Genomic DNA, 26,615 nt, shown 5'->3' on the forward strand with positions numbered 1-26,615 from the left:
CATGCGCATGTGGGTGCAGGATTATTGTCTATGCTGGAGTTGTGGTACTACTACGCAGTTCGTCTCGTCAACTGGATTCATAATATTGCCCTTGGATTGTACCAAGTATGATGATTGACTGTGCCAGTGCACCTTACTATATCGGGCACATGTCTACCTGCTGATTAAGGCTGATTTCAATCCAGTTCTTCCGGATAAGATAAGAAAAGACACTTTTTCTCAATGCGGTCATCACTTTTATTTCATATCTCATACCAACTATACTCCACCCCAGCCCCCCTCCCTCGCCATTATAAAACGTATATATCTAAAAAGGCAGCTGCTACTACACCCGTCCAGCATTTCCAATCTGGATTCTCTCTCCCGACCACTTATCATCGCGACGCAACACCGGCCAGCTCGTCCCGTCGGCCTTGACCAGCGTCAGCTCCAACTTGGTGCCCAGCACGCGGAACTTGGACTGCTCGGGGTCGATGGGCGCAAACAACTCATATGAATCCGTGTAGCGTTTGTTATCCGTCGTAGGGAGGTCCAGCTCGATCGACGTGGCCTTGAACTCGACCTTGGCGGTGTCTTTGTTAATCTTCTTCAGGTAGAGCGAGACGTTCACGGAGGAGGCGGTTTGGTAGAAGTCGTTCCTGTTGTTCATCCATAATGTCTTAGTATACTTTCCAATCCGCAGCAAGCGGCCGCAGCTGTAGAGAGAGAAAGAGAGTGGTAGCTCACCTAACAGACTCGACCTTCTCTTCACCCGCCGGCTTCCCCTTCCCCACAAACAGATGCTTCTTCTTCTCCGAGCACCCCTGAATCTTCAAGAACTCATCAAACTCCAGCACCCGCTTCTTGCAGCATGACCAGCCCTTGCTTCCCTCGTGGAAGATCGGCTGGCCCGGGTGGTACACGCACTTCTCCTCGTCGCGCGAGACGTTCGCATCGTAGCCTGCATTACAACCGCGACGACGGCAGGTCGCGTTCGCGGGAATGGCTAGCTCTGGGTCATCGGACTCGGGTTCTTCGGGCACGGGGGTGGGCGCGTTCGAGGGAGGAGGGATAGCGGGGGAGTTGACGGGGCGGGGAGGAGCAGCGGCGGCGGCGGCGCTGGGGACGGGAGTAGCGGCCGGGGATGGTACTTCGGCGGCGGGTTTGGGAGGTTCGACAGGGGTGTCATCGACAGTGGAGTGTTTGCCTGTGGTGCAGGGAGGGATGGCGAGGAATTCGTCAAAGGTGAGGACGCGGGGTTTGCAGCATTTCCAGCCTGCGGGGTGGTTCAGTTAGTATGTTGGATGCGATCATGTGTAAGTAGATAGATGAGTGGAACTGAGTCAGGAAGAAGATCAGATAGACGGTGGATCAACTAAACTACTCCCAAGGTCCCCCCTCGGAATCCTCTGACTTAATACCTTTCTGTCCTTCGTGGAACACCGGCGGGCCAGGATGATAGACGCAGGGCTCGTCGGCGTCGGTGAATTCCTTCCCGCAGCCCTTGTGGACACACTTGGAGGCCATGCTGGGGAAATGGAGTGGAAGCGACTGAAATGAGAGGAAGCAGAGCTGAGTAAGAGAGAGACCGACGGTTTAACGGTATCTCCTGGGGAAGAGATATGAGTTCTATGGGGGGGGAAAAGATCGATCGTCGCAAACATCGAAGGTCGAAGAACCGCTCGCCGCTGAGGTTCGGCCCAAACGGGCTTAGCCGGGGGGGGGAGAGCTCGAAGGTTCCAGTCATTCAATCCATTCTTGCTCTTCCCCGCGATTCCATCTTCCAAGTTCTATACCCTTGATTGATTTACTTCAACTTAGTCTAGACACCCCAATAGAGTCTGGATTTCTATATCTTATAAACGACATGCTCCCCACCGCCGCCCGTCTCGCCGCTGCTCGCGTCACTCTCTTCACCCGCGCCAATTGCGGCCTCTGCGACACCGCCAAACTCACCGTCACGAAGCTGCACAAGCGCCGTCCCTTCGACTACACCGAGTTGGACATTCAGCTCCCGAGCAATAAGCCATGGAAGGATGTCTACGATTTTGATGTTCCCGTGCTACACGTCCAGTCGGTCCAGAGCGACGCGTCGTTGTCGGATCCGAAGAAGTTGTTTCATCGGTGGACGGAGCAGGAGATGGAGACATTGATCGACGAGGCGGAGAAGAAGCAGTAGCTGGAGACAGCTGTCTAGGGTTGTGTGTATATATATACTGTAAATATGCATGTAATATGAGTTCAGTCTTGATATTCGGATTTGTACGGGGGATCCGCAGCATTCGTATTGGTCGCCTTGGTCGCAGTGTATTCGATAGGAAACTCGGCTGGGTCACCGCATCCGCGATGACGGAGATCTACATAAGTCGATCTCCGTCAATGTACTAGAGGAGCTCGTGGGAAATTTGATTCGAAGGAGTAAGTAACTACTGATAGTATGCTAATATAATGGGAATTTTTTCGGGGCTTACTTGCTAAAAATGTGCCGAAAATACTAGTATACTCCTAGCTATATATTATCCAAGTGATGGTAGCTGGGTTTTGAATATTATCTGATAGATACTATTGAAGTACTAAGTAGTTGTCGAAACGGCGTTTTTGCCAAGTACTAGTAGGCCAAGCGATATATCACTGGCTACCCAGCAGCAGGGGTGATTCAAATCTCTTAACATAAAGTAGATAAGCAGTAACATCAAACCGATTATAGTAGTATGTTCTATAATATTTAATCATAACTGCCATCAAACAAAAACAAAGGGTATCTATCAACATCACATATCATCTCCCACCAAATCAACCAACAAACTCTCAACCCAACCCAAATTCCTCCGTTGACTCTGACTCTGACTCTGACTCTGACTCTGACTTTGACTGTGACCCTGACTCTGCCTACGCCTTCCCCCTGACGAATCCACAGCACCGCCACTCGTCCTTTCCACCAACCTCGTCCTCACCTCCCCATCCAACCCCATCACCATCGCATCATCCACATCCCGCTGCAACGCACCCGCCAGATTTTCGAGCGTGCTTCTCCCCAACCTCGCAAAACGAGTATACTCCCCAGCTCGGAACCCTTCATACCTCGCCAACAAGGAGATAACCCTCGTCCAGGCCCTTTTCAGCGGCGCCACGCCCGGACTGGGACACAACCGCGCAGCCAGAACGACAATCCCACAGGCATAAAGATACTCCACGTTCTCCCAGTAGGGCGAGCCAGCACTGCGCCAGGTATCGTCCGGGCCGCCGTCGAGCAGCCCGTCCTCGGTTTCTTCGATCAAGTCGACGAGGGTTGCGGCAATGGCGGCGCATTTGAGGGAGGTGTCGCGGACGATGGTTACTAGTATTGGCGAGTTGATAGATGAAGAAGGATCAGTCTCTGACATGTGAGGGTGCTTGTTTGAGCGGCAGGGGCATTTGGCGGAGAGGGCGAGGCCAAGAGCTAAGAGAGGTCGGTAGAGTCGAAGTCTGAGATAGAGGTAGCGGGCGTGCAGGATGTGGCGTTGTCGGCGGACTATTGGGTCGTCCGCTAGTTCGAAGGTTTCGTCGGTGCGGAGAAATGAGGGTAGAGATGTTTGCCAGTCGTAGAGAAGAGCGTCTGTTTTGAGAAAAGGGGAGATGTCCAGGGCGAGGAGTTTCTTCGCGGCGCAGGTGTCTGGTCGGGTTCTTGCTTCGGATTCCCAGGCAGTGATGTCTTCGACATGGGTGTAGAGTCTGGCGCATGCGACCAGGAACTCGATGATTGAAGGCCGGTCTCCACTGGAGTTGGGCGTCCGTCCGGAGACGGTGTCGATGTAGTCAGTGTCTAGGTGTGTGGGGAGGTGCACCTGGAGGGGGTTGTTGACTTGGGGCGGTAGGCCTAGCTGTAGTGCTAACATTCGCTCTAGGATGATTGCGCTGTGCCAGAGCCTGCGGCCGAGTTCGCGCTGCTGTCTTTCTCGGCCGTTGCGGGCGGTTGCATGGGACTGGAATCCTAGGGTTTGCATGGTGCGGATGTTGTAGCCGATCAGTGCCCAGGCTTGTTTGGATTTACCTGTTGCGTTGAGGTACTGGCATTGTAGAAAGAGGCATTGCACACGCACCCAAGGGGTGCTCTGCCAGTCTGGGCTGTTTGTCATTCTCTGGGCGTGGTTGAAAAGGGACTGCAGATAGGCTTCATCTACTTGGCGGTATCTCAGACCGGAGAGACACAATATCATCATGAGTATGGCGTGAAAGCCACTCAACCCAGCGGTGAGGTCTTGCACGTCGCGGACCTTTTCACAGGCCGACTGAAAGTCTGACAGGTCGAAGATAGGCCAGTTCACGTAGTCGCGGGCCAGGTAGGTGGCGATCAGGCTGTCCATCAGATCTGAGGGCAGTTGGGCGGGAGATTCGGCAATAGTGGAGTGAGGAACGCAGTCTGGCCCTGTATCTTGCAGCGAGAATATGCCATCTTCGAATGGTGCTTCAGTCTTGACGCGGCCTGTTCTTGCATCTACGGCCTGCTGCAGCCGGGTCAGGCGCGAAATGTGGGCATTGATCCCGGTACCCGGCGGGTTAGGAGGGTCGCCGTCATCTGAAGTGATAGAATATACCTCCACCGAGTCATGTCGGTTTCGATCATGCCGGGGAGGAGAGGACTCATCCCGCCGACGCTTCCTCTGCGAGCGCGGGGCAACATTGGAAATATTCCGTGGCAGAGTTTGCTGCCTCGGAGGAGAGAGAGAGCGACTCTCATCCTCTGAATGAGATATTTTGGCTTTTTTATGAGAGCTGCAGGATGTTAGTTGATTCAAAGATCATACTATACACGTGCAGACGTACGTGGCGGGAGGCATATCCTCGGGCCGGTAGGAACATTGTTCGTCGAGTCCTCGTTTCTTGCATCCTCCACAGGCTGGCTGGCATTAGCTCCACTTTACAATGGGTAAAGAGAGAGATCATGAACAGACTAGGTTGAGACCTGTCACATCCCCGCCTTTTTAAGCGGCAGACGCAACAGGGAGTTGGGGGAAGGTTCATGGCGCGGGCTGCGCGTTCGGGAGGCTACTTAGGAATTGAGTCTATGTGATGTAGCGGTCGCATGTATGCCTGTTATACCGAGAAGATAATAATAAAGCGTTGAGTTTAAATATAATATATATTATAGTCTGAATGTCACAGAGACCCGCAACCTACAATGAGTGCCGCAGCCTCTTAACTGAAGGATGGGGAAATACAAAGGGAACTTCCCGCGGGCGCGTCCATCAACTGGCGTCGCGCGTGGCCCGGGCTGCCTGGTGCTTCTGTATGTGAATCCAATCTCAACCACAACCTGATTCCAACCCATACAAAAATAATGAAATCAATTTGTTACTATTATTTGTCCGCCATTCCCAGTACTAGCCAAGTCCTCACGCCATCTTACTTAACCATCACATCCATGGCTGCCCTCCTGAGGAGGGTCCACACATCCGTTATCACACAGCTTAGCATGGCCAACTTGGCCCGGATTCGTACAGTGGAAGAGGATGTTGGTCAGGTTTTGGTTCTCATATCCGGTGCCTTGGAGGGCGTCTGTCAGATCAGATTGAGAGAAGCCTATACCGGTTTCATATTAGCATCAGCTAGTCAGATGGAGAAGTAGATACTATATGACCTGATAGTACATATAGTTGGAGTAGGTCTTACCCTTATCATTCAACAGCACATCCGAGCAGTAATCAAAGCTCGGGGTGCAGGTCTTATCAGCCACAGATAGCCCAGTTAAGGTCAGGGTGAGGAGGGTGGCCAAGATGGTAGGTGGCTTCATTGTTATAGGGTATTCGGGTATACTAGTAGGATGTATTCGATAGTAATGGTAAATAGGAAGAAAGGGTGAACTTGGTCTAGCATGGATGCTGAATGAGTTTAAATAGTCCTGTCTGAGCACATTCCTGGTGATGTCTGCGCTGCGGGGATTGGAATGTGGACGTTGCTTGGTATGTCTCGTTTCATCATGATTTGAGATGACACTGTAGCAGTGAGTTTGAGCAGCTATGGTGCTGAAGGCCAAGTATGTATGTGGCTTCACCCATTGAGATCTAGATTGGAGACTAGCATAGCACATCACAGCGAGTCAGAAACCAGGACCGGTCATCCTCGGTGATCGCGCAACGCTGTTCTCCACTAATGGAGGAACCTCGGACATTGGGATACAGCGACACGCCATACCAGCAATGGCAACGGAGATCGACGATGGCTGGATGACATCCAATGCCTAATGTAGTGGATGTAGTGGGGTTTCAGCGTGGTATCGATGCACTGTACTAGTATAAGTGGAGATATTTCCGTGCTTTCTATCGCTCCATCTTTCAAGTGAGACTCGGGGTGGAGAATGACAAGGATGGTATACCCGGCTTCATTTTGCGTCAACCCAATCACTTCTGTCAGCACCTCATGTTCTGAATAGGCAGAACTCAGGCTCGAATGCTGCCTTGGAGAAGGGTCTAATGCAGTGCTTAGTTGCTTTTGCCGCGGTTCTTTGTTCTCCTTCCTACCTATCACAACCTTGTCTCATAAGTTCTCACTAGTTTACTGAACCCTGCAAGCCTTGTTAGGCAGGATGAGACTAAACGCGTCTTGTGGCCGTGATTCGGGCTTTTGTTATGATGGGCTGTTCCCCTAAACTCACCGTGTCAGTTTAAAACGTATCGTTCTTCCAGTCTGTCAGTCAATCAGTCGCTCGTTACCTTTTCACTCGTTCAAATCCAAGGCTCTCCAACATGGAGAGATCCGATAGCATTTCCCTGCCCAGCATTGAGGCCCAGCAACCTCAAGGACAGGTCACTGACAAGAACGAGACCAAAGACAACAGTCAGAATGCAGCCATTACAGCTTCTCAATACCCTTCAGGGATCAAATCCTATCTCGCAGTTGCAACCTTGTGTCTGGCAATCTTCCTCGTCACCTTGGTATGCTATCCTCAGCTGGGTACCACATATACTAACGTGCAAACCCTACATCTAGGACAGCACCATCATCGCCACAGCGACGCCCTACATCTCTGACGACTTCCACTCGCTGGGCGATGTCGGCTGGTACAGCAGCGTCTACACCATGGTCATCTGCACGACCCAGCTCCTCTTCGGCAAGCTCCTTGCCCGCTACTCCGTCCGCTGGATTTACAGCATCTCAATGCTATTCTTCCTCGTAGGATCCGCCGTCTGCGGCGCAGCGCCCAACTCGCACTCCCTCATTATCGGCCGCGCCATCGCCGGCGTAGGCTGCTCAGGACTCCTAGTCGCGGCCTTCTCTCTCGTTCCCATCCTCGTTGCCCCAGCCAAACGCCCCATCCTCCTCGGTCTTCTCTCAGGATCCCGCGGACTCGCCACGACATTCGGACCTTTGATCGGAGGTGTCCTCACCGAGAAGGTCTCCTGGCGGTGGAACTTCTACATCAACCTCCCCATAGGCGCCGTCATCCAAATCGCCTTCTTCTTCCTCGTCCATCCACCAAAACGAGACCACGAGGCCTTCACCTCCTGGACCGAGTTCCTCAAGACCCTCGACCTCTTCGGCCTCGTAGCTCTCCTCCCATCCATCGTCTGCCTCCTCCTCGCCCTCCAATGGGGCGGTCTCAAATACGCCTGGCAAGACGCCCGAGTCGTCGTCCTGCTAGTTCTCGCAGGCATCCTCGCCATCGCATTCATCAGCGTGGAGATATGGCAAGGTCCCAACGCCATGCTCCCATCGAGGGTATTCACCCAACGCACCGTCTCAGCAGCATCCTTCTTCGGCTTCTGCACCGTCAGCGCCATCTTCGTCCTCACATATTACCTTCCCATGTACATCCCCTCCCCCCATACCCTCTGCCCCTCTCCATAACCCCCAATTAACCACCCAACCAAAACAAAAAAACAGCTGGTTCCAAGGCGTCAAATCCGCGACCCCGATCCAATCCGGCATTTGGACCCTCCCATGGGTAATAACCAGCACGATCGTCTCTCTAGCGGGCGGGATCCTAATGTCTAAAGTCGGCCACCCGGACATATTCATGGGGATCGCCATAATTTTCGGCGCCGTGGGCTCAGGCCTCTTCACCACATTCACTGTCGACACGCCCACAGGGGAATGGATCGGATATCAAATCATCTTTGCCATATCGTCCAGTCTGTGTAGTGTCACCCCGTTGATGGTGGCGCAGCAGGCACTTCCCTTGAAGGATATTCCGATTGGGTCGGGATTGGTGATGTTTTCGCAGACGGTGGGGGCGTAAGTATCCTCCCTTCATCCCCCCTTTCCCTTCCCTTTGTTCTGGGTGCTTTCTGGTACTGGTACTGATAAAGGTTATGTATGTTTGGTGTAGGTCCATATTCGTCGCTGTCGCCCAAGCGCTCTTCACGAACGAGCTCAGTGCCGGGTTAAGGGGGACTGCAGTGGGTGATGGACTTGACGTGAGTGGGTTGTTGTCTGGGGGGATTTCGACCCTTACGGAGGGGTTGGCTGGGGAAGCGAAGCGGGCGGTGTTGGTGGTGTTGAATGAGGCGTTGACGAGGTCGTGGCAGTTGGCTGTGGTGTTGGAGTGCGTGGCGGTTATTGGGGTGTTGGCGGTGGTGCATGGGATGAGAATGAAGAGGGTTACTGCTGTTACTAGCAGCTAATCATTAGATGAGGGTTGAATTGTTGAGGGGGGAGGTTGGTGTTGGGGTGAGGTGAGGTGGAGTGGGGTTAGGCTGTATAGGTAGTAGTAGTATATAAGTTGGATGATGGTGGATGATAGTACATGGCATCTCCTCTATCCTCTGGAAAGAATACTATACTAGTATCATACGAGGTGCGTGGACATGAGTTACTAGTACTAAGCATGTGAATTTATCTACAGCACTGCACCTACTCCTAGCGTATACCCATCAGGAAGATCACTGCAGTATCGCACGGTGAAAATTATTATATATTGATTGGCATACTGCACTCGACAGGCCAGTTCAGGCTGCTCCTATGTCCAGGCCATCCCATTCCTATATCCGATCCGTCCAACAGTCGTAAAGGCATGAAAGAAAACAAAATGGGTGTCTCATCAGACTTCCCCCCAGCAAGTGATGTACAACGAAACCAAATACAGTGTGAGCGAAAAATCTGCAAACAAGAAATCATAATAAGCCAGCCAGCCAGCCAAACAACCAGCCAATCAGTTCTATGACTGAAGTGAGGATGGATGGGTCGGTGTGTTTAAAACCACATCACGCCCACCACTAGGCCGATCACTATGGCCATGCAGCTACCCCGGCGCATGTGCTCGGTCTCCTGCTGGAATCCCGCGACTTTGGACTGTCCGGCAGTCGGTGCGGTGCTGTTGGGGGAGAGAGCCGGCGGGGGCGGCGTGGCGATTGGTGTAGATGCTGATTGACTGGCGTCGTCAGCGGTGTCGTCGCGATTATTCACGACTACTGCTTTCGGGGGTATAGGTTGTTCGCGGGGTGTTTGGTTATGTGGGACTGTTGGATGTGAGGAGGTGGTGTGGTTGTCGTGTTGTGAGAGGTCGAAGTTGGGCTGGCGGGCTTGCCAAGCAGTCATGTTCTCCAGATACTCGCTCCCCGCGCGGCAGACCTGCTGCCATGAGGCACGGGACAACCCTAGCAACCATCGAGATACATCAACCACGCTGCTGGTGGCTGGTATCATGGAATTGCGGGTAGGCGACACCCCGAAAGGTCCGTCGTCGAGAGGAGCAGCTGGTGTAACTGAGAAATTGGCGAGGGCACTGAGTCGCGTAGGCAATTGCTCGATGGCATCACCCTCCGCTGCAAAGGTTGGATGTAACTGCGACTCATCCGGCTGCCTGATAACCAATGCCTTAAAAGCGCGGACTCCCCGAGTGAAAGCCGAGGATTCTCGGGCCGGAAATGCCAAAGGATCGGTATCGAAGACGGCAGCAGCCTCAAAAGAGCTCCGAGACGGCGCGTCCACCGCACAACGTCGCGGACGGGCTTTGCGCTCATAGAACCCCTGATAATATCCATCTAGGAGCCATGGCTTCCAGCTACTCCCAGAAACCCGAGATCTTGTTCGAACATCGGCCCAGTTATCTTTTACCCGAGAGACATCTGCAGCAGCACAACCGTTAGCTTGTCTGACTCAGCCAAACTCATGGGGGAGAGAAAAAGGGGGAGGGGGGAATGATAGAAGAAGAAATGAGGAATGCATACGTCGAACGTCATTGCGATAGCCAATATACCCCAGGTTGACGTTGTAGAAATCCCATTCCTTTGCGAACGACGGCACCAAACTAAATAGCGAAAAGACCAAGAGAGCAAGAAATGGAATGGCCCCAGGTTTCTGAAGCCCCGACCGCATCATCCACAGTCAGCGACCGACGAAGGCCTGACGTTTGGGTTTCCAATCCACAATCCTCGGAGAGAAAAAAAAGAGGTATTTCTAACAGCCGATGAGGATCCCGCGTGCTTGAGAGGCTTCAAGAACGAACAGCTTCATTGCCAGCGAGGAAATCAAAATTAAAGGAGAAAAAAAAATAGTGGAAATTGGAAAAGAGCTTCAAGGTTCGGAGGGTTTATGCAAGTAGGTAAAGAAGTATGTATAGATGCGTCGCAGCCTCGTTCAGTGTCTTCTGACAGACGTGATTGCGCGCGCAGCCTTGGGGGGCAGGACCTCGTTCGGGTGCGTTTCTTTTTTCAGGGTCTTGCGCTGGATCTGCGGTCCTTCGCTTCTGGGCGATGATGTCGATCAGGCGGTCGGACGGTCGGGAAGGGAAAGCAGGCGCGTCCTTCTTTGCACTCGAGCCCCCGGCAACGAAGAGCAGAACAACACAACTTAATGTTGGTGGTGGTGGGGGAAGGAGGAAATCGACGTGGAGGACGAAGAGGGGAATCTGATTTGCGCGCAAGATCAAGATCAGCTGGAGATGGGATTGTAAAGATAATACTGCCGGATGCTGCAGGAGACGATCCCCGTCGAATGACGTAAAAGACAGAACCCAAAGGGTCGCAATGGCTAAAAAGGTTTGTTTCTTTGCTGGCGATGGATGGCCTCGCAGGTGGTGCGCCAAGAAGGGTCGTCGTCGTAATCCACCCTCGTGTCGATGTCGATGAGGAAAAAAAGTATGTATAGAAACAAATTGCCCGTTTGCGTACTGACTTTTCGCCTCTCGGTCACTCAAAGTTGCCCCCCTGCAGGCATCAGTCAATTCTATTTGCTCATTCACTCAACATGAAATATACATTCAGGAGTCAATGGGAAAACTGCTGCCTCGCCGGTAATCTATCCTGTCCTGCCCGGTATGGTATTTTACACCGGACCCTGGGTGGGGGGTTGCCTCAGGCGACAATGCGTTGGCCTCCACTGCAACATCAACAAGAGATCCATCGAATCCATCCGGCCCCCATGGCTATTGGCTTGAGACTGACAATTGTTGCTACTAGTAACTAGTATCAAGTGTAGGTCCATTATTGTCCAGACAAGCACACACAAGTGGGGTGCATGACATCAACAACATCCTTTGTATCGCACAGATCTATCTATCTACACCATCACAACTGGCTGGTGGTCTGCCCTTCCCACCTGAGCTTTTCATCACACTTAATCGCTCATACTGACCACAGCTCCTCGTGAGCTAATGCCCAATTCCAATCTATCGCCGCAACTCCGTACAGAGATGATACAGACACGTACAAGTCAAGTAAAAGTTACAAGCCAAACGCTCCATGCGCGACTCCCCCGTAGGTCCAAGAAGAAGCATATACAGGTTGTAAGCAAAAAGGCATCATATGGGATTCATCATGGTGGGGTCCGGCACAGCGGGTGATATGCCCTCGCTAGTCGTCGGTTTGGTTGCGCGCGCCGGAGAGGAGCTGCTTTTCGGCACTCGCGCTGCCGGCTTCTTCGACGTTGTCTGAGAGGATGGCGTTCGAGTGCCCTCACTACGCTCCTCCCGAGGTGTTTTCAACGCTGTGGTGCTATTTCCCGCACTGCTTGCGTTCCTTCCCCGCTTCACCATCTTGCCCAAAATCCCCACAATCTCAGCCGCATCCTCGAAGCTCTCGTCGTCCATGCCCTCCTGCGCATTGTACACATCGGCAATGGCTTGCTTGGCCAACCGTCGACAGGCATGGGCGTCATGTAGGCAATCGTAGAGGTAGGCAGCAAATTCGAGTTTGATGGACAGGCGGAGCGGGTGCGAGCCTGGGAGGAACTGATCCGCCAAGAGTGCAGCATGATTGAAGCATGCGGTAGCGGTGGGGGTGTAGTCGAGTGCAGGGAGGAGGAACGAGGAGGTCGACTTGGGCGGTTGAACCAGCGCGAAGCCCGGGGGTGCCTGCGTAACCTTGCCTCGTGGCGCACTATCCGAGGCGGAACTGGGCTTCCCGGAAACCGTTATCGTATCGGGCTTCAGCTGGAATGAGTATCGCGAATTGGAATCTTTGGATGGTGACTCGGCTTCAGTAACGCCATTGGATAGAGGTGTACTACTGGGCAGGCTGACGATACCCGGCGTGTGGACAGCAGGCTGATTCTGAAACAGGACGAATATATGATAGAAGGAGGCGCGCAACTTGTAGGCTAAAATCTTGAGTTCCATACATCCCTCAACCAGGGGCAGGACAAACTCCTCTAATATCAAAAGACCCTCGCGGGAAAGCCAGATGATATGGTAATAAAGATGAAGCGATTTGGTCTCCCGAGTCGGGTCCAGACGTCGCAATCGTCGTGCACGGAGGAGTTTCTTTGATAGCATAACAGACAACCCGAGAATCTTGTACAGCATCGCGGACAGGAACGGGTTCTCGAGGCCCGTCATGGCCGCAAAGTTGCCCAAGGCCTTCTGGTCCACTTCGGAGGAAGCCATCCACAAAGCAAGGGAGCCGGTTTCTATCACAGGGCAATCGACTGCCAAGTTAGTCATATCCATGATGATCTGGTATATAACAGAACAAGTTTCGAACAAGTGTAACCGAACAACAACTTTGGAGGGGAGGACCGATCCCACAGCATCGGGCCGTTTAAGAATTCTCAGTCAATGGCGGCAGCTTGCCCACCGCGCTCATATAAAAGATAGATGCATCGGAGTGAAACATGCAAAGCGCCAAGGGGTCGGGAGCCTTACCTCGGACGCGCGCGCAAACGGTTCTTAGAATTGGATCAGCCGTCGCATGCACCAAAGCTTCCCATGCTCGTGCTGGCGCCTAAAGCTCGATATGTTTGGGTATTAAGTTGCCAGTTCCGCAATTGAAATCCTCAATTGCAAGCGCAGTCCTTCGACGAATGCGCCCGTCTCAAAATTAGACTCGTCGTATCTGTGGCTTGCCCACGCCTCTCGGTGCCGCTTCCGAATAGGACTGAATAACCGATCAGTTGTACATGCAGAGACTCCTAGTGACGAAAGTACAAAGCCGCCAATTTCCACCGGAAAACAAAAGCAAGTATGTTACATATGTCAGCAATTAGTGGTCTTTAATTGGAGAATCAGCGAGGATCAGGTCGTGGGTGTACTCCGTAGTGCAATCAGACTTAAGTAGCAAATCGTTAACCCGAAAAGGAAACCATCCAGATCAATTCTTTTAGATGAGAACTCTCCTCAGCCTGCTGTCAGCAGCCCTGTATGCAAGGCTATGCTAGCAGAAGAATGTGATAGTCAAGCGGGCGTGGGAGCACAAAAGGGTATAGGTGGGATTTAGGAACGCAAGGCACGGGGAAGGGGGCATTCGAAACAACAAAGGGCAAGGAACTGATCGTTGTGAAATAGAAGGGAGTCTTGATGCATCGTGTGCAACTAGGCGAGGTAAGGCGTTAGTCTGTGCTTCTTGCCAGCGATGGGCGGGCACCGCCCACGAGTTTGGGGCCGGAAGTGATGGCAGCTATCTCGAGGCTTGAAGTCGCTATCCCATGAAACGAGCCTGCTTGGGTGAGGCAACAGAAGATATAACCACAAAAAGTCAATGTTCTGAAAGTCAATTCTCGTCCCAATTGAAGTTGGGCACTCGGTCGCAGCTGCGCGAGAATGTGGGATTAGAGCGATAATGAATGGATGTGCGGAGCAATAATGATGCAAGGGCAGGTTATCTGCCCCGTTGATATTTCCCTGGCCACAGCCAAGTGGATGAAGCCACGGCAGTGCGGAGGTATAATGCCGTGCGAATCAATGCGGCAAAGCTCCACTATACATATAGGGCGAATGGACCCCCGCTTCTGTAGAAAGAGAGAGTACTCCGTGAAATACGATCAATTAGAACGCCGTCAATTGGTTTTATTAGTTCCTGCTGTGCTCGTCAATTTTCATTCTGCCCTCGCCTCCGTTCCAAGCGGAGATGAGACATCGGGCACCAATTGCAGCCACGGTGAGGGACGTCATTTCTGGGTGGCCACCATCACCGAAATTGAAAAAGGAATTACGAAGGGCAATGTGGCATGTTGGATGATGGTCCCGTCCCTAAGACTTAGTAGGCATTAGGCGGAAGGACAGCGCATCAGCTAGTTCGATACGTGTCAGAGCCCAACTGCTGATTTCCCCTGCCGTGCAGCTTTTGATCCAGCCGGGAGGATGAGATAGGAATAGCACAGTGGATCAGCTGTCGCCAGCCTCTTCTTTTTTGGCAGCCAAAAGTCACACATGGCCTGCGAGCAGTGTTGCAGATGGAAGGACCAGCGCGGGTCCAAACCCATCTTTCTATGCATGAGCGAGCCGCCACTGAGCCGGGTCGCTCAACTAAACTGCAAGCGTGGAAATTCGGCGCCCGCGCGCTTCTTAGCGTTAGGCTTTGCATGAGGATGCCGGCAGCACTGGATGATGACAGTTGGCGGCCATCTGCCAGCGTGGCATCAGAAGCATCTGTGCGTCTTCCATGGGGCTGTGTGGAAGGTTGGCTCCTCGATCGGTTTCAATTACAACCGGAGATGAAAGGAGATGATATCAGTGGCTCTGTCATACCACAAGCACAGGACTGATTGATCATTTAGATGGGGGTGGATGGATGAATGATGACCGACAGCCTGCATCTGCAACAGTTTGCCGCGGCAGTTCCCCACCGCCTCTTCCGAAGGACAAATGAGTGGAAGCAATACGAGCAGCGATCTATTTCCAAAAGTGATCTTTATGACTGAAGCACTATATACATTGCAGCAACACAGATAAGCTAAGAGCAAGGGAAACGTCGCAGCCATAACGTCGTATACCTCCTGTCCAACTCGCCCGTGAACAGGCAAGCAGGTACCATTATTCTATATCATCAAGTTCGTCACGGTCCAAAGTTCCGACAAAAGCTCTCTCCAAGAATGCTCTCCATGTTCGATTCTTAGGCTTCTTATGCTTCTTTTTCTTCTTCTTCTCGACTTCTAATTCGTCTCCGATATCGTCGACGGTACCAGAAGCATTCGCGTCGAGTTCTCCGGCGGTCGCATCCTCAACCCAGATATCGTTTTTACCCGCCTTGTTCTTGGCAATTCGCTTCGCCAGCTTGAAGAAGCTCCGCACGGTGAGATCCTCCATCTTGTAGATCTTGTCATTTCGGGTATCGTATTCGACCTCGAACGTAAAGACATCTGCCAGATTCAGCTCACGAGCGCCATTGTCTTGGTCAGAGTCAGAGAATTCGTCTGCCGACGTTTGGTGGCGTTGCGCCATCTGACGGTTGATCTCGGTCAGATTGGCAAAGTATTGAGTGTATCCAAGCCAGGTCAATGCCTGGTTAGAGTATGCCGGCCCCGGAGGCGCAGTCGGCGATGGGGGCTTGGGAACCTTGTCCTTGGACTTTTTCTTCTTCTTGTCGGCCGAAAGTCCATCCTCATCGTGGACCACGTTCGCCATACCCAGGTTGTTGTAGGTAGGGGCGTCGGCCGAAATCTTGGTCTCTAAGCCACTAATGTTATACTCGACTACCCGCAGCGTAGGAAAGAAGTTCGGCACCACACTCGGTGACACTAACGACACACTGTACCTCTCGGCCCAGGGGCCGCCAATCTTTTTGAGAAACTTCTTCTGCTTCTTCTTGGGATTTGAGCTCTTTGAGCGCGTCGCATCTTCCTGTTCCTCTTCGAACCATCCATCTGCCAGAAAGCTGCCTTTCGGCATACCATCAGGTGGAGACGGTAGACTAGACCAGTCTTTCCTGAGACTGGATAGATAGTCATAACGAGACTGGATGGAGATCTCTCCTGAGTCATCGTAAAGATCGGACGAGACAATCGACTCACTGCTGGCAGTAATGTCCACTTTGCGACTGTCCTGCAGCATGAAATGATCGATATTCATGTGCCCGTATGCACTGCCGACGACGACGTCACGGAATCTGTTCACGTATAGTGTATACTTTTGCCAGCATGTTTCATCCCAGCTGCGCTTGCTGCCAGATCTTGCCGGAGGAACATGACCTATCAAAATGGCTTTCATGTCACGTGTCCGCAGCATCTCCAGTTGGATCCGAAGCCACTCCATGTGCTCATAGCCGGGCTCCGATTTCGCATCGCACCCATCGACGGCAGAATTGGAGTCGAAGAAGTATAGAGTGTTCAAGCTGATAACTGCGAGCTCATCGGGGATCACCTCGAAGACAAACCAGCCGCCTTCGACAAAACTATGACGTTGATGCTCGGGGATAAACTTGTGCCAGACTTCGCGGTACTTCTTCGTCCACCGGTTCGGACCGGTCTTCATGATATTATGCGGCATTACATCGTTATTCCCGAAAGTCGGAACAATGGGGATGGTGTCCTTTCCGCCAAAGACCTCGGTGAATTTGTCCACCATGAACTGATTCAAGCGGACGATCTCATCTGCCGTGCGGGGATTCCTCTCATCATTGTCATGCCGTGCAGAGTCACCAGTCCAGATGACAAAGTCAATCTTGTCTTTAAGGTTGTTCTCAATCCAGCGAAATGTCTCGTTAACGAGGGTAATTGGCGAGTCGCATTCAGTCTCTTCGGCGCCATAGTACCCGGCGGAGCCCTCACCTCTGTGGCAGCTCTTTTCGTCGGATGTTCCGGGCTCGTAAAGGGGGTCTGGATGAAGATCTGGAAATGGTTAGCCTGTCCCTTCTGCCCTCTTTCCTCTGACATCGAGTAGGTTAAGAAAGGAAGAGGTACCTGTTATGTGCAGAAAGCGGCCTGAAAGTGTCCGGAAGGACTCTGCATCGGCATTTGATTGCTCGAGCTGGAACACATCTTGGAGACCGTCACCTAGAGGTTGCTGCTCCACAACCGGGAAGGCAGAAACATAGATTCCTAGCAGCGAGAGCGCTGAAAGGAGACGAGTCGGAACCATTGGGAAGACTGTGAGTAGGAGGCGAAACCCCGACGATGCGGGAGACCAGTTAACCTTGATCAATAGAGTCAGACATGAAGCACACAGTGAGCACGCGACACACTATGTGAAAAAGCCAAAACGAAGCTAAAAACAAGACCAAAAAATAGCGATACCGGGGGTAATTTACATGAGATGGAGGATTTGTTGAACCGGATCGTCGACGACGTCACAGCTACCGCCCCGATGCGGAAAAGCGCGAGGTAGCGTGTGGACCCACTTTGTTTTGTTTGGAACCCGACCAGCAGAGCAGAGGAACACGGGTGAATTGGCTGGCATTTAAATGTTAGCCCTGCGAGAGACACACATTGCTTTGGACATCTGACTCCGGAGTATCAGTCGGACTCAATTCAACAGGTCAGCTGTTGAGCATACCAGAAACACAAATCAGCGCTGTATGGAGTAGCAAAGATGCGCCGCAGTGTCAGTCAAGGTCCTCCCCCTAATGTAAGGTACTCGCAGCCTGTACCGTCGTCTAAACGGCCCACGTGCCTGAAACCGACAATCAGATTGTCGGAGGGTCTTAGTCATCGACTGCATTTTGGGGTTCTCTTTTCTCATTTTCACCCCCAAGGTTGACGCGCTGGCCGCACCGTCATCCGAGCCAGGTTTAACTATAGTCGTGATAGGCTGTGTGGTCCTGATCTACTGGATAGTGGAGGACACTAGGTATGCTGCCTCTGTACCCCATCTTCGGGTGGTCTCTGGTTTATGATTAGGTGATTGAAAGTGATACGGTTTGGTAACTAGAAAATCAGCTTTGACATACGTAGTAGTTAATAGAGTCATCTGGTAGACAGACAGGGGTCTGTAAGGAGACGTTGCAGTTGGCTAGAGCACCTGATGGTGTGCCATCCGGCCCACAAGAGCAGACTTGGACAAGTATCAGTAGTACGAATGTGAATGAGGAAAGCTTTGTAGTTCAGAAATAATAATAATCGAGAGATATTAGCCAGATCAGGCAACCCTGTCGAAGCATGTGACTTTGAGCTAAGTAGCTTTTCTAAGCTTTCTAGTTATTAGTCGTAGTGGTACCTAATACTCACTTTTCCGTCCTCTATAGTTCTAGACAGTAAATAAACTGCCCGAAGTACCTTAACCCGCGGCGATCAGAATCACTCCGGGTATCACCGTATGGGGGATCGCCATAGGCTGGCCGTTGCTTGTGGAACATGTGTCCCTGACCCCTCACCGAGGAGCGGGGCTTAACATCCGGGATTTGTCAGCTGCTCGACTTCTTCCAGCACGCACCAAGAGCATAATACAGATTGACACAGCTTTGGAACATCGTCGCATCAGTCAACTCGAACTAAACATGTCCGAATTCCCTACCCTCCAGCCCGCCTTCACCTTCAAGGTAGAATCTCCAATACAGGACCTCGCGTGCTTAAGCACAACTAACATTGTCCCCCAACATAGGTCACAATCGATGCTCCGCTAGGCGTCGGTAAGTCCAGCAAAGATACACACCAAGTAGACAAGGGCCATAGCTCCAGGAAACTGGCTAATTCCTTCAAGGCAGCGCATCTCGGCAGAACAGCCTGCAGGTCGTCGTAAGCAGCCACCCAATCTTCCCTTCCTTCTCACAAGACCATCCCACTAACCATCCAGCATGACTGAAGCCCATGACCGGCGGCACTGTCCAGAGTGCGCCTGGATTCTCTCCTGCTCTTGACGCCGAGTTCGTCGGTGTTGGCAACGACTACATCCATGCGGATGCCGACGGCAAGCACCTGCGCCTGGATGCGCATGGTGTTATCAAGTATGTTTTACCTTTATTGAAGATGGTTACCTTTCTAATGACTGGTATCTAGGCCCAAGGATGGCGATGATGTATGTGGATCGCTCTTCAAAATATTTCGAGAGCAATAACTAACGCCACTCATCAACTATAGCTCATCTACCTGAACTACACTGGTGTCTGCACCCTGCTTCCCGAAGTGCAGGCCGTTTTCGCCGGAGCTGCTCCTGATGGCTCGACTCCGTTCAACAGTGCTTGTAAGTTATCCTCTAAAAATAAAGAGACCAGGTGCTAATGCTAGGAATATAGTCACGCACATTACCTTCGAGGTGAGATATACTACATTCCAGCCCGGATAACACGAACACTCCAAACTAACAAACAACAACAACACCACAGACCGGCAGCGAACGCTACAAGGAGCTCGAGAACCGCGTTTTCATCGCCCAGGGACGCTTCAACATCGAAAAGGGCAAGCCTACTGTGGTCGAGTACCGCGTCAGCCAGGTTGTCCAGGGCTGAACCAGCAACCAGAAGATAGTAACTAAGACCTGCTAAGTAAATGCAAGACAGTCAAATATTCATAACATTGACATAAAAAGCTCTCCATACATCCCCCTTACCCCTTGTGTAACCACAACCCAGATTATCACATTCACATTCACATATCACATATCACCCACCCCCCAACAACGGCCTCCTCTCATCCTCCTCCCCACCATCACCAGCCCTCCTCCCCCCTCCCGCCCCTTCCTCATCCTCCCCTCCTCCAAGTATACCACCACCCCCATCCCCCCCCCTCCTACCACCACCCCACCGCGAAAACACCACCACACCCCGCCAATTCCCACCCCTAATCCCATTCCCAAACACTACCGGTAACCCCTTCCACCCACCCCTCCTCCTCACCCCCCTACCAACCCAACCCCCCAAAGCAATCAACCCTAGCACAGCCAACGTACCCAGCACCCCCACCACGCCTGTAAGAAACGTAGTCGTGCTCACATAGCACCCGAAGGGTATTGCGCGGAGCTCCCACCGCTCTTTGGACCCGAGCGGGCAGATCTGCGATGAGTGTAGCGGGGAGAGAATGGGTAGGAGGGATGGGTTGGGGACGCAGGTTGAGGACTGCATTTTTTTTTTTTTTTTGTAAGTTGGTTCAGTTTGTGGGAAAGAGGATAATGATGATGGACTTACCACCGCGCACCAGCTACAAGGTACATCGCCTTTCAGGCAGGTGTTGCATGATTGTCGCCGCCAGCAGAGGTAGAAGAGGGGGTCGGTTGCTTGGGAGGTGAAGCTGGAGGTGTTTGTTATTTGGTCCATTTGTTTTTGGGGATGATGGTTGTAGGATGAATGGATGGATGGGTGGATGGGTTGGGTCGAACATGGAAGAGATTGCTAGTATTTCTTATCGCATGATGGAATGTGATGTGATGGTATGATGGACCCTGTCGTTAGGATTGTTTTGTTTGGGTGATGGGCTCGTGCGGGGTTTTCTTCTGTTCCTGGGGTGGTGGTGGTACATTGGTAGTACTACTACTACTACTACTACTACTATCTAGTAAGAGGCCCGTTCGGAGGATCCCTGCTTCGTTGCTGCTACTACTATTACTACTAGTAATGCATACTGTTGTTTCGCTTGTGATAAGGCTATTGGGTTTATGTTGTGGAAATGGGGCTAAAGGAATCTAATGCTGCGCTGGTTCACTTTTGGTTGTATACATGCTTCGTACATTTAGATAGTGTATCCCAAGGTAATAAGAATCATCCAGATGATTTTATTTGGTCAATTGGGATTGGAAGGAAAGAGGGAAAAGGTTCCATAATTTCAGTTATAAGAAGAATGTCAAGGGTATGGTATAATGCCCTTTACAATTATCACGCTCGTAAGATAGTCACTCTAGACAACACGCTTGACCTGTTCATCACTCTATTGTTAGCCTTATTCACCTGGCTACACAAGAAGGGCTTGACTAACCTCGAAGAATCTCTTGAGCCACCACACCTGGAAAATACCCTCTCCGATCAGCACAGCCAGCTGGAAGATACTCCACCACTTCACACGGGCGTTGGTGCTCTCGGCCGTGTTCCGGTGAACCCGCTCTCTCACAACAATGTACGACTGCTCATCCTTAACTTGTGCCAGGGCCTCCGACAGCTTGCGGACTGTAACGAGGAATCATTAGCGGTTAGCTCATACGGTCGCCGAAGAATTGTATAGACAATTCCGGGGTGTTTGCAATCCTACCTTCTGCCTCCAAGGGATCCTGCGCCAATTCCGATTCGGGAACGTAGACAATTCCGTGAACGTTGAAAGAGACTTCCTTGGAGTTCGAGGCCCATCCTTCGTTGCTGAAGCAGTAGACGTATTTGCCGTCCGAGTGCGCGTTGAACGAGTAGTCCTCCGACGAGATGGCGTGCTTGTAGTATTGACGGTTACCAAGGGGGTCCTCGACCTGTTGATGTCAATCACATGTTAGTGACTATATCCCTCAAAGTAGTTTCGTGTCCTTGCAAGCTCGTTATCAAAACATCTCCAAACGGTATCCGCGCGGAGATTGACAACCCGCATGCTGCTCAGGGGACCTACCCAGAAATCGATCTCCAGGTTGCCACTGCCTCCGAATTCCCGGTCTCCGACTTGGAAGGAGACGGTCATCTTGTCATCCTTGTGCAAGGACTCGTGGAAGCATTCGCGGGAGTGAGCCCGGAGCTGGATGTTGTGTGCGGTCACGGTGGTGAACCACGCCAGCGCCGTGATCAGGAGGGTCGTTGCGGAGAATCGCATGATGGGTAGGGTAATTCGCTTTTGATGACTCCAAATCCGGTAATAGGTTGGTGGAGTTCTCCTCGAAAAAGAGATCCAGGTGAGGTGGTGGTGGTCGGGCTTGCTAGGTGTGCTTCGACTCCCGACGGGCAAGGTGGTCTCTGTGCTGCGCTGGGAATTCTGGGCGCTCGGACCACCACCAGATCACCCGGCACTAACTGAACTAGTCCTGGCTGGGTTCGGAGTCTAGAAGGGCGCGATGCTTCTTTCTACTACTTCGACTCTCTCTTATCAACCATATCTAAAGTTCAATCATTCCTTTTTGTCTTGATCTGATAAATTTGAATTTAAGAGTTCAGAGGTGGCGTAAGGGATACACCACAGACATTCTGGGGGCTAAATGGCCTCTACAGACATACATACATAGCTTCACTGCGTCTGTGAACACTAAGAAATAGAAGCATCATATAAGGACCTGAGGAATCACGAACAATTCATGGCCAGGTGTACGAGGCATACTCACGTTCTCCCTCATTGGTTGTCTCCTGGTTTTGATGATTGATTGCCCTTGAAGATCGCAAAGGGACAGGTCTTTAAATATTTGACGAAGCACAGTGAGCCAATATTAACTGCACCGGACCTCTCGAGTTTGCTTGCTCGTATATAGTACCCGAAACCGACGACTTAAGAATAATGAGCTCACATTTCCCAGCTTGTGTCTAGAGTAATAGCAAGATACTGCCTCAACCCGGATGAAGGGAGGACAATCAAGTAAGCGGTCTAGATCAAGACAATTCGCGGGATTCAACCTTGGTAATAAGCGCGCCACTGCGATGAGTAAGGAAGCTTCTCTTTGGTAACAATGATGGATCAGGAAGTGGGAGAACGAATATTGCGGGATTTTTCTTAGCAGCAACAATAATGGTCTTTCATCCACCTGTTCTTGAGTGAACCGTGGCTCATATTTCCAGGGTTCATGGCCGGTGTACGCGTTATAGGGCCCTCTTAGTGACATCATCTGTGGTCTGAACGCCTGGTAATTGATTGATGGTGGCCAAGAGATGATCCCTCATGAAATTTATTGATGGAAGTGGGGAGAGATTCGAGAAGACGAGATCGTCGGACATGGGAAGTTCGCCTCACATTATTATAGTTGGGGGATGAAACCGGAACGGAGGCCAATCTCGCAGAATTCGAGTGGGGAGCTTTATTCTCTTTGCTTCTTCCTAACGGTACTAGTGTTTTGATTCTGGCTGTGGTATAGCCAAAATTAAATCGGCGAGATGGTGCGTATTAACATGCCCATAATAACTGTGCGATCAGTAATATTTCTGCAGTGAAGGGAGCAAAGAAGAACAAGCAAGAGTGATTTGGGACGGTAATGGGCTGGAGAGGCCCAAGGGTCCAGACCCTGCCGCCTGCAGTGGAGTTCTTAGCCGGAGACCCCGGAATGGCAGGGGTGGATAAAGGACCCCATTAACATCCAGTGTAGTATCTCGATTGTTCCACTGGGCGCCTTCTGGCTAACGTCCCTGGCTTAGCCACTGTAGATGGACCCTTCAAGAGTCTGGTCACTCCAACAATAGTCTCTTCCGGCGATTGAATCCCTGGCTGTGAAGCGCCAGTTCCCTTCCCTCAATTGACTTTCGGAGTTGTTCCCACTGGGAGGCGAGTCTGACTATTCATTCATTGTCTCGTAGGCCACCGCCGGGCTCCCCATTTGGAGGTACCCTGTACTGTACAAGTAAGTATGACTCCACAGGTCTTTCTGAGTTCTGACGTTTTGCCGTGCAACTCCTTCTATTCTTACTTAAATCCTGCCAATCCTTCCTCTCTTGTTCTTTCTATTTCGGTTGCTTGCATATAGTCAGGAACGAGACATCCTTTATAGAGCTTCCCCTGTTCTTCACTCTCCTTCGAAAGAAGCCAAAACTCAGGTTCTTGACTTCCCACACTCTCTTCATATACCCTGTCCTTCCCTAAGCAGTTGCTCTTGCTACTTTATCAATCGGTATACATCGCTCGAAACCTGTCCATGAAATAACCGCGCCTTTCAGCATGCGTGTCTCTACTAGCTTGCTTCCTGCCCTTTTGGCAGCAATCCCGGCTGTGTCCGCTAGTGGCACCCTGGGTCTCGCCATAGGTAATAAGAACACTGATTCCAGCTGCAAATCTACGAGTGATTACGAAGCCGACTTTGATGCTCTCAAAAGTGTGACGACTATAGTCCGCACATACTCAGCCAGTGACTGCAATCTTGCTCAGAACATCGTACCCGCTGCAAAGGCCAAGGGATTTAAAGTCGTTTTGGGAGTCTGGTACGGCATTGTCATCAATTGAATCGTTTACATGGACTCCGTGAAGCTAACTTCTGGTGTGTTCTAGGGCGGATTACGACCAGTCTTTTGACCAGGACTTCAACGCCCTGAAGCAGGTCGTCCCTGGGAATGAAGATGTCGTGTCTGCCATTACTGTAGGCTCTGAGGTTCTCTACCGCGGAACTCTCACTGCGCAGGCACTCCTGAGCAAAATCCAACAGGTGCAGAACCAGTTCCCCTCGGTCACCGTTGGCACCGTTGATAGCTGGAACAAATTCGCGGATGGCACTGCCGATCCCATCATCCAAGGAGGGGTCACTTACCTGTAAGCCTCCCTTTCCCGATCATAGTCGTATTTTGAATCTCAGTTAACCATGATGATTTTAGTTTGGCCAATGGATTCGCCTACTGGCAGGATGTAGACATCAACAGTGCTCCCAGTACCTACTCCTATGACATGACGCAGGCAGAGAACCATATCAAGCAGGTTGCCGGAGCTAATGCGGGCAATATCCGCTTTGCAAATGGGGAAACTGGCTGGCCCACCGGTGAGTTATATTGCCAACATCACTCAACGCCTTAATAGAGATGCAGACGAACTGATGAAATGCTTATTCTAGACGGTGGAACCGATTATGGTGCTGCTAAAGCTAGTACCCAGAATGCTGCACAGTATTACAAATCAGCGGTATGTCCCATGCTGCAGAAGGGAACCGACGTCTTCTATTTCGAGGCCTTCGACGAGGTGTGGAAGCCCGACAGCACGGGTGACAATGGCCAGTCCATGGACGAGAAACACTGGGGACTTTTCGATGCCGACCGCAAGCTCAAGTTCGACGTGACCTGTTGAAACCCGAAATAGAATAAGTCTGATGCTGCACCTCAAAAAGTCTGGCGCACAGTGACTTGATCTGTTACATATGTATCTACTATTTCTCGGGCAGCCTTTGCTGTGCTATATGTATATGTATCGAATCCATGTTGAACATCGAGGCAAGTCTTTCAAATCTTGGGAGGATTTCTCTAGTAGTATTTGATTCGGCCTGTAGAAATCCCGCCACAGAGATACGGAGTGACAGATGGATTCGCAACTAGACATCATGCAGTAGTCAGATACCGGGAAGGGAGATGCGACGGCTACCAGAACGAAATGGACAGACATTTGGTGAGACGTTTAGATAGAAAAATTAGAAGTGGTGGCTGTCGCGCATGGGGCTATAAGTGTCATGGCAGTCTGACACCGATGACATGGCTGGGCACAATTGGAAGATCCCCAATTGGGAAAGTTGTTAGCTAAGTCACGGGCAACCGAGGGAACCGTGGTTCAGTTGAAGTAGCGTTGTTTTACCCCTGAATGCAGACACGAACCACAGGAACCCACGCGTCAACCAAGTGATTGTTATCTATTGGGGGAAGGGAAGCACTGGTTCAGGGGGGGAAACAAGAATGGAGAATGCACAAATCTGGGGGGGTGACATCCAGTCGGGTATCCATCTAATATCTTTATTGTCAAAGGCTGGCGGGTGAATGCCATATTCCACAGGCAGGCTGGGGAGAGAGAGAGAGCAGCGAGGGAAGAAGATCCATCAACCTGCAGGCTGCCAGACAGAGAGGGTCTTTCCAGACGGATACTGTTTTGCTCCCAAACTCAAGGACTCCCCGCGCCTTGCAGAGCATAGAGTTGATACCCACTGACTCGCATGAGTTTTGGGTAAGGTTGGTACCTACAGACAGCCGGGCACCACGTACGTAGATGGCGGTCAGAGATGAAGATCGGGTTGAGCTGGCCAGCTTGAGGCACTATGCCAGGCTAAGGACCACCGCTATCCCCAATTCATGCTTAACCGGGTTCACTAGTCGTCCAACTAAGGCCAAAACTTGAAGGTCGTGAGGCCAGAATCCGCTCCCAATGCGGATATCTGGTTACCATACCATTACTTCTTCCCCAACGGTCGCCCTCGCAGCTCTCCACTGTCTGATTAGGTAGTTTAGCGTTAAGTTTTTTTGTTATTTTCACGCGCCTGTGCAGCTTTGAAAGTCAAAAAAAAAAAACGGACTTGCTTGCTGGCGGATCATGACATGGCCCCAGACTGATTCGATCCAACTCCAAGGAAAAGGGAAAAAATAAAATAGTTGCCAAAAAGCAAAGAAAAAAAAATTCATACAGGAAAAAAATTAAAGGTCCGCCTCTCAATTACTTACTCTTTGATTACTACCACGACCACCACCACTACCACTTTCATCCACCATCACTAGTCGCAACGCTTGATCCTTGTCTTCTTCCAACTTCAATCCAGTTGTCCTTTGTGGATGCGCCATGCCCAAGTTCCTCGCATACCTTAGGTATCTGTGATCTGTTGTTCATCCATTCGCTTTCTCTCTCAATCTCAATCTCAATTTCCCTCCCTCTCTCTCTTTCTGTCCTCGATCCGTCGCCCGCAAGCCGCGGATGTCTGTTTGGGGATCTTCTTTCGGAACTACCCACCGCCCCTGAAGATTATTCCTCCCCCTCCACCCTCCCTCCCCCCAAATTCCACGGTGTTATAGGTACCACTCACTGGT

General features: G+C 51.4%; 11 protein-coding genes across 11 annotated transcripts; 4 read left to right on the forward strand and 7 right to left on the reverse strand.

Moving 5' to 3' along the window:
* Positions 1-325: 325 nt before the first annotated feature.
* AKAW2_30661A (cysteine and histidine-rich domain-containing protein) lies at positions 326-1,506 on the reverse strand (the record flags this gene model as incomplete). Its single annotated transcript, XM_041687199.1, has 3 exons — positions 326-638; positions 727-1,255; positions 1,401-1,506. The coding sequence occupies 3 exons, from the start codon at positions 1,504-1,506 to the stop codon at positions 326-328; spliced, it is 948 nt and encodes a 315-aa protein (XP_041541108.1).
* Positions 1,507-1,846: 340 nt separating this feature from the next.
* On the forward strand, positions 1,847-2,158 carry AKAW2_30662S (uncharacterized protein; the record flags this gene model as incomplete). Its single annotated transcript, XM_041687200.1, has 1 exon — positions 1,847-2,158. The coding sequence occupies one exon, from the start codon at positions 1,847-1,849 to the stop codon at positions 2,156-2,158; it is 312 nt and encodes a 103-aa protein (XP_041541109.1).
* Positions 2,159-2,750: 592 nt separating this feature from the next.
* Positions 2,751-4,796, reverse strand: AKAW2_30663A (transcription factor domain-containing protein; the record flags this gene model as incomplete). Its single annotated transcript, XM_041687202.1, has 2 exons — positions 2,751-4,731; positions 4,783-4,796. 2 exons carry the CDS (start codon positions 4,794-4,796, stop codon positions 2,751-2,753), a joined length of 1,995 nt encoding a protein of 664 aa, XP_041541110.1.
* Positions 4,797-5,365: 569 nt separating this feature from the next.
* Positions 5,366-6,046, reverse strand: AKAW2_30664A (uncharacterized protein; the record flags this gene model as incomplete). The annotated part of the gene is made up of 2 exons (XM_041687203.1): positions 5,366-5,538; positions 5,629-6,046. The coding sequence occupies 2 exons, from the start codon at positions 6,044-6,046 to the stop codon at positions 5,366-5,368; spliced, it is 591 nt and encodes a 196-aa protein (XP_041541111.1).
* Positions 6,047-6,701: 655 nt separating this feature from the next.
* AKAW2_30665S (MDR family MFS transporter) lies at positions 6,702-8,579 on the forward strand (the record flags this gene model as incomplete). The annotated part of the gene is made up of 4 exons (XM_041687204.1): positions 6,702-6,890; positions 6,946-7,763; positions 7,840-8,190; positions 8,285-8,579. 4 exons carry the CDS (start codon positions 6,702-6,704, stop codon positions 8,577-8,579), a joined length of 1,653 nt encoding a protein of 550 aa, XP_041541112.1.
* A 568-nt stretch (positions 8,580-9,147) lies between these two features.
* Positions 9,148-10,275, reverse strand: AKAW2_30666A (uncharacterized protein; the record flags this gene model as incomplete). The annotated part of the gene is made up of 2 exons (XM_041687205.1): positions 9,148-10,022; positions 10,125-10,275. The coding sequence occupies 2 exons, from the start codon at positions 10,273-10,275 to the stop codon at positions 9,148-9,150; spliced, it is 1,026 nt and encodes a 341-aa protein (XP_041541113.1).
* A 1,420-nt stretch (positions 10,276-11,695) lies between these two features.
* On the reverse strand, positions 11,696-12,841 carry erg27 (the record flags this gene model as incomplete). The annotated part of the gene is made up of 1 exon (XM_041687206.1): positions 11,696-12,841. The coding sequence occupies one exon, from the start codon at positions 12,839-12,841 to the stop codon at positions 11,696-11,698; it is 1,146 nt and encodes a 381-aa protein (XP_041541114.1).
* A 2,301-nt stretch (positions 12,842-15,142) lies between these two features.
* On the reverse strand, positions 15,143-16,672 carry PPN1 (endopolyphosphatase; the record flags this gene model as incomplete). The annotated part of the gene is made up of 1 exon (XM_041687207.1): positions 15,143-16,672. One exon carries the CDS (start codon positions 16,670-16,672, stop codon positions 15,143-15,145), a length of 1,530 nt encoding a protein of 509 aa, XP_041541115.1.
* Positions 16,673-18,539: 1,867 nt separating this feature from the next.
* On the forward strand, positions 18,540-19,487 carry AKAW2_30669S (DUF3237 domain-containing protein; the record flags this gene model as incomplete). The annotated part of the gene is made up of 8 exons (XM_041687208.1): positions 18,540-18,581; positions 18,644-18,671; positions 18,743-18,777; positions 18,847-18,986; positions 19,039-19,057; positions 19,120-19,222; positions 19,275-19,294; positions 19,365-19,487. The coding sequence occupies 8 exons, from the start codon at positions 18,540-18,542 to the stop codon at positions 19,485-19,487; spliced, it is 510 nt and encodes a 169-aa protein (XP_041541116.1).
* Positions 19,488-20,868: 1,381 nt separating this feature from the next.
* On the reverse strand, positions 20,869-21,756 carry EMP24 (emp24/gp25L/p24 family protein; the record flags this gene model as incomplete). The annotated part of the gene is made up of 4 exons (XM_041687209.1): positions 20,869-20,886; positions 20,947-21,134; positions 21,217-21,424; positions 21,559-21,756. 4 exons carry the CDS (start codon positions 21,754-21,756, stop codon positions 20,869-20,871), a joined length of 612 nt encoding a protein of 203 aa, XP_041541117.1.
* A 2,037-nt stretch (positions 21,757-23,793) lies between these two features.
* bgt1 (1,3-beta-glucanosyltransferase Bgt1) lies at positions 23,794-24,903 on the forward strand (the record flags this gene model as incomplete). Its single annotated transcript, XM_041687210.1, has 4 exons — positions 23,794-24,053; positions 24,121-24,378; positions 24,441-24,601; positions 24,674-24,903. 4 exons carry the CDS (start codon positions 23,794-23,796, stop codon positions 24,901-24,903), a joined length of 909 nt encoding a protein of 302 aa, XP_041541118.1.
* Positions 24,904-26,615: the final 1,712 nt, after the last annotated feature.

This window comes from Aspergillus luchuensis, chromosome 3 (assembly GCF_016861625.1).
Source record: "Aspergillus luchuensis IFO 4308 DNA, chromosome 3, nearly complete sequence".
Taxonomy (NCBI): Eukaryota; Fungi; Ascomycota; class Eurotiomycetes; order Eurotiales; family Aspergillaceae; genus Aspergillus; species Aspergillus luchuensis.